The sequence below is a fragment of the Triticum dicoccoides genome, chromosome 5B (assembly GCF_002162155.2).
Source record: "Triticum dicoccoides isolate Atlit2015 ecotype Zavitan chromosome 5B, WEW_v2.0, whole genome shotgun sequence".
Taxonomy (NCBI): Eukaryota; Viridiplantae; Streptophyta; class Magnoliopsida; order Poales; family Poaceae; genus Triticum; species Triticum dicoccoides.
This window is the reverse complement of record NC_041389.1, coordinates 698,961,908-698,967,497: the sequence shown is the minus strand read 5'-3', so window position 1 is coordinate 698,967,497 and position 5,590 is coordinate 698,961,908. Positions and strand designations below refer to the sequence as shown.

At 56.9% G+C, this 5,590-nt stretch overlaps 2 protein-coding genes across 2 annotated transcripts; one reads left to right on the top strand and one right to left on the bottom strand.

Moving 5' to 3' along the window:
• Positions 1 to 3: 3 nt before the first annotated feature.
• LOC119310580 (BTB/POZ domain-containing protein At2g13690-like) lies at positions 4 to 2,738 on the top strand (the record flags this gene model as incomplete). Its single annotated transcript, XM_037586276.1, has 2 exons — positions 4 to 396; positions 1,686 to 2,738. Coding segments are annotated over 2 exons (1,305 nt in total), but the record flags the coding sequence as incomplete, so codon positions are not given.
• Positions 2,739 to 2,810: 72 nt separating this feature from the next.
• LOC119312743 (tol-Pal system protein TolB-like) lies at positions 2,811 to 5,324 on the bottom strand. Its single transcript, XM_037588503.1, has one exon. It carries the CDS (start codon positions 5,144 to 5,146, stop codon positions 3,035 to 3,037), a length of 2,112 nt encoding a protein of 703 aa, XP_037444400.1. The 5' UTR covers positions 5,147 to 5,324; the 3' UTR covers positions 2,811 to 3,034.
• Positions 5,325 to 5,590: the final 266 nt, after the last annotated feature.

Below are 5,590 nucleotides of genomic sequence, written 5' to 3'. Positions count from 1 at the left end.
GCACACCCCCCTCCTACCCCCACCCCCACCCCCACAGACCACCCGCACCACCCGGAGCAGCAGCAGCCGCCCGCTCTGGCCCCGTTCGTCGCGGTGCGGGAGGAGGAGGAGGAGGGGCAGGGGGACGGGCTGGATCTGAGGCTCTGCCTCCGCGGGAGGGACGGCGCCACCGGCTGCGTCATGGACCTCGACTCCGCCGTGCTCTGCGGGAGCAGCGCCTTCTTCGCCGCCATGGCGCCCGAGCCCAACGCCTCTGGTGCCGGGGCCCGGAGGATCGAGGTCGACGGGGTCGACAACGTCGCCGCCTTCAGGGACGCCGTCGAGCTCATGTTCCATGCCGACGCTCCGCGGTGGCTCGCCAGGGCCGGCGTCTCGCGAGCCATCGCCGTCCTCGAGGTGAGAATGAGATGCACATTCTTCCCTACTCTATTTGCTGTACAGTGCAGTTCTGATAGGTAGACCTTGGTGGCCGTGTGGTTGCACAGATGGTGTTTGTGCGAGGCTGACAGCACGTTGCAGGTTTAGTACAGTGCAAATTGATTGGCCCCTTTGAAATTTTATGAGCTTCATGACTGATGGTCATGTCTAACTACTCTATTAGTAAGTAACTAGATAGATGCACATGTTTTTGGATTTTACCCTGTTGTAACGGTGGCGTCGCTTTCTGCGTCCTAATCACTGGAATTGCATTGATATTACGTCATACGCGGTTTGTGCGAAGCCACATTTGTTATGGTACGAGTTATACCGACAATTTTTTGCTGGTGCAAGCCGTACAGTTTTTGGGATTATGGTGCCCATAAAGCTGGGACCAGTATGTCTTGTTGAGAAATACAAGTGCCACCTTAACATAAATTTATCATTTGTACTAGTTAGGCTGCTAACGCCGTGGGCGCAAGTTAGCTGGGCAGGCGCTTGAATTGTCGCGTGGTGAGCGTACGCCGCCAAACAATGTATCCAGATAAGCTAGGTCTGGACAGATGGGAGTGTGAAACCAACCAAGAAGTAATTGATAGTTAGCTAGTGCTTTCACTTCTTCGCTAGTGAATTAAATGAAAGAATTGATTCTTCTATAGTATGGAACATTGTCTACCTAATCAGCCGATATCATGGTCCTATCTGTTGAGTGTAATTATGGGAGGACAAATCAATAATGTGTGTGTGCTGATAGGGTGTCCTTGGATCTGAAGTCAGCCCATTGATAAATAGTATGACAGCGCGACAACATAAAAGCTCTGATTAAGATGGAAACATAAACAGAGCAGTCTAATTTTAGTGGTACCAAAATTGGTACAGAATGTTTGCAACATAGATTATTATGACAAATTATTTTAACTTTGGACAAATTGCATTTGCTCCATGACACATTGGTTGGTCCTTTAACTGCTGTCAGTTACTCTGCACGCTGTTTATATTGAACCCCTTGTAACACAGTATGGCCTGGTGGTCTACATTTTTACAGAGTTATACCAATTACAGATTAGGCATGCAGTTGTACAGCGACATCAATAATAATAGAACATTGTTTACACATGCTACCAATATTGCCGTAGTGTACTTCTTAAGTTTTTTTTTTTTTTGAATGGGTCTTCTTTCTGACATGATTCTTGCAAAAGAAAGAGATAATAGTTTAGGTAGCATCTCACAATGGGTCTGATAGATGTTGTTTTAATTTTGAATTGCAGGTGGCTTCCTCGATTACGTTTGACAAAGGAATCAGATCATGTTTGGAGTACATTGAAGCAGTTCCATGGAATGAGAATGAGGAAGAGAAGCTAAAGCACCTCTTTGCTAGATGCACTTTCGATGAAGCGTTATCAAAAGATGTATTGTCAAGATTGCAAACACAACCGTCTAGCAGCTCGGAAGACCTGACTGGTCAGCTCATCCAATCTGTCACCAGCAGCACAAACAACAGTGCAAGAAAAGATATGCAGTCTTTGATCAATGGTCTTCTAAGCAAGAGCTCAGTATATCAAAAGGATTTGTCTGGATTAAACAAAAGGAGCCTATACCAGATTTGCTGCTCGTGTCTAAACCTACTGGTGGAACTTTTTAAGGAAGACTCGGAGCCAAAATGCGGCACAGACCAGGCACTGAAAGTTAGGCACAATAATAAACCCATGATTGAAAGAGTGAGCAAGCAAAGTGAGAACCTCAGCTGGCTATTTGAGATCCTGGTCAACAATGATATGGCAGAGAATTTCGTCGTGCTGTGGGCCGGACAAGACGATCTCATCAGGATGCACGAGCAAGCATCGCCAATGTTCAGGTACGAGCTAAGCCGGATATCAGCGGGCGTGTTCATCGCTCTCGGGCAAGGGAAAGTGCAGTGCCCGAGCGATCTGAGGAGCCAACTGTTCCGGGGATGGTTCACGCCGATGTTAACCGATTTCGGTTGGCTTCAAAGGTGCTCCAAGGGGCTGGATGCGAGAGCGCTGGAGGATAGCCTGGGGCAAGCCCTTCTCACCCTCCCGCTCCGGGAGCAGCAGAGCCTGTTCGAGGAATGGTTCCAGTGCTTCGCGTCTAGTGGCGCGGAATGCCCGAACCTTAGCCGAGCCTTCCAGGTATGGTGGCGAAGGTCATTCGCTAGATAGATTTGTCGGTAGAGCCCCTGCAGCAGCAGAAGCCTATGAGATATTGCTTGGTCCGCGTGAGTTATATCGGTATTTGTAGTGTGTGTATGAATGTAAGATAAGATGAATTCCTGTTAGCCTGTAGAGTTGAATTTTTGTTTATGATCTTGGCTCGGTTCTTCCCAGTGTATGCACTACTTGACAAAACCACAATTCCCAGAGTCAGCAATAGAATTGTTGTAGAATTGCTTCAAACCACAGTTCTCTTGCTACAAATTAACAAGTGGACATAGCTTCGTCTAGAGTACATACATATCCCAGTGGCAATTTGGCTCATATTTGCCTGAACATGGCCTCAGTGTACATGGCCTTATTCCTGGAGAATTACAGATACAGTAGTAATTAAGCAGGGCAAACATTTATATACAGCACCGGCAGGCTCTCCTTGATATCATCTTCTAGCAGCCGATCTTGTTGTTGCCATGGGCATAGCGAAGGGCAGCACTTGCAGGCTGCGCATCATCATCCTCTATGCTGAGCCAGTGGCAGTCCTGGAAGGCGCAGCTCCCGGAGGCTCGCAGCGTCTCGCCGACGTCCCGGGGCTCGAGGAAGTGCGGCGTCCACGACGGCGTGCCGTCCTCGAACGAGTTGTGCGTGAGCCGCTGCAGCCCCGAGCCGTCGATGTTGACGGTGAAGATCTCGCCGTAGGGCTGGTAGTGGTGCGGGTTCGAAATGGGCTCGGCGGAGACGGCGGCGAGGTCCGAGGTGAACACCATGCGCTTCGAGTCGGGGCTGAACCAGGGGTGGTTCGTCCTGCCGCCGTCCGCGCTGTGCACCACCCTCCGCAGCCCGGTGCCGTTCGGGTGCACCATGTGGATGGCGAAGCTGCCGCCCCCCGGGTTGTGCCGGTCGGAGGCGAAGGCGATCCACTCGCCGTCCGGCGACCAGTTGCACATGGTGTCGGTCCATGGCCCGTCCGTCAGGCGCCGGATGCCGCCGGCCTCGCCGTCCTCCGCGTCCATGATGTACAGGTTCTTGTGCCCGGACCTCCCCGACCGGAACACCACCCACTTGCCGTCCGGCGACGGCGACGGGAACGCGTTGTTCTCGCCTCCGATTGTGAGCTTCTTGATGGAAATCTGAGATACGCTGCTGCCGTCGTCGTCCTCGTCGCCGAGGGACACGGCCACCACGTCCACCTCCGTGCTCTCGCTCGCGAAGTCCGGCCCGATGCTGGTGTAGATCACCCCTTTCCTCTTCCAGTCCCACGACGTGGGGAACGCGTTCCCGGAGAAGATCTTCCGGCGGCCGCCGGAGCCGTCGGAGTTCACCACGTACAGCCCCGGCAGCCCCACGAAGGCGATCCTCTTGCCGTCCGGCGAGAAGGAAGGGTACGACCCGTCGATCCTGAAGAGTGATTCCCTCGCCGGGCTCTTGAGGCTCTCCAGCAGCAGCGGCGAGTCCCCGTTCCCGCTGCCCCGGCACCGGTGGTACCCGACGCGCGCGCCGTCGGGCGAGACGAACGGGTTGAAGTGGTGCGCGCGCGGCGCCACGGGCCTGGTGACCTCGAAGTAGGCGGCGTTGTCGGCGCCGGAGCTCAGATCGATCACCTCGATGTGCCGGTAGTCGGAGCCGGGCCGCCTGGTGGCCACCGCGACGAGCCCCGGCGCCCCGGGCGACGCGGCGGGCGTGAAGGCGTGGAACCCCGGCGGCGTGATCCGCTCCACGGAGGCCGCCGACAGGAGCCCGTCATCGGAGACCTCGACCTTGGCGCGGTACACGCCGTACCAGCCGTCGCTGTCCCGGCGGTGGAAGAAGAGCGTGGCGTCGTCGGCCCAGCAGGGCCAGCCGCCGTCTTTGACGAGCAGCGTGCGCCGGGACCCGTCGTCGGTGCGGAAGACGTAGACGTCGGTGCGGAGGTCCTGCACCTCGCCGCTCCAGCCGCGCTCGCCGGGGGAGGCGGCGGCGGTCCAGTCCCCGGAGGGCGAGACGGCGGGGCTGAAGTCGGCGACGCCGGGCGGGGTGAGCCGGGTGCCCCGGCCGGACGGGAGGTGGGTGGCGTAGACGGCCGCCCAGCTCCGGCGCGGGGCGGCCGCGGGGACCGCCGTGGAGACGTAGACGAGGCGGGAGCCGTCACGGGTGAGCGCCGGGCGGTCCCGCAGCGCGACGGGGTCCCAGGGCAGCAGCGGCGTCGCGGGAGCTGGCGGAGACGAGTCCCCATCGCCGACCTCGCGCGCCTCGCGGCGGGAGGCGGTTGTGGGGACGGGGGTGAGGTAGACGTTGAGGGAGCCGTTGCGCTCGGAGACGAAGAGCAGCGCGGCGGAGGAGGGCGCGAAGTTGGCGTTGTAGTTGACGGAGGCGCCGTCGGTGAGGCGGAGCTCTGCCCCTGCTGCATGGGAGGGGGAGGCGGAGAGGGAGGGGGCGAGCGGGAGGGCGTAGACGTCGAAGGCGTAGCGGGTGCGGCCGAGCGTGGTGAAGACGATGGTGCCGGCCGCGGCGGAGAGCGCGGGGGTGGCGGCTAGCAGGAGCAGGAGGAGGGCGGCGAGGGGGAGCTCGGCGCGGCGAGCCATGGCGACGGGGATTACTCGCTGGCGCTGCGTGCGTGCGGTGTGCGGGGAAATCGGAGGGGATAAAGCCGGCGAGTTTTACGGCGGGAAATAATGAAAGAAAATTGGGTTTGGTGGTGCGGAGCATCGGATCCACATCCACTTCTTCCAGAAGTGTCGCCGCTGTGGGTGACGTGACGCCGGGAAGAGGACGGGCTGTGCTGTCTGGGGCGGGCAGCGCGATCTGACGATGCCGATGCCGACATTTTCTTCTTCTGGATGAGGCTGAGGATAATTTTCACCGGGAGAAGAAAGCGACCCAAGGGAGATATTTCTTCTGGGGCAAAATTGTCGAGCGCAATTATTCGAGAAAGTGGTGTGTGCTAGCTCGTTACGCCCCTAACATTGTTAAAGTAACAATACTAAAGTAGAGTGTGTTTTAGTCTAAACAATGCTAATTAATATGGA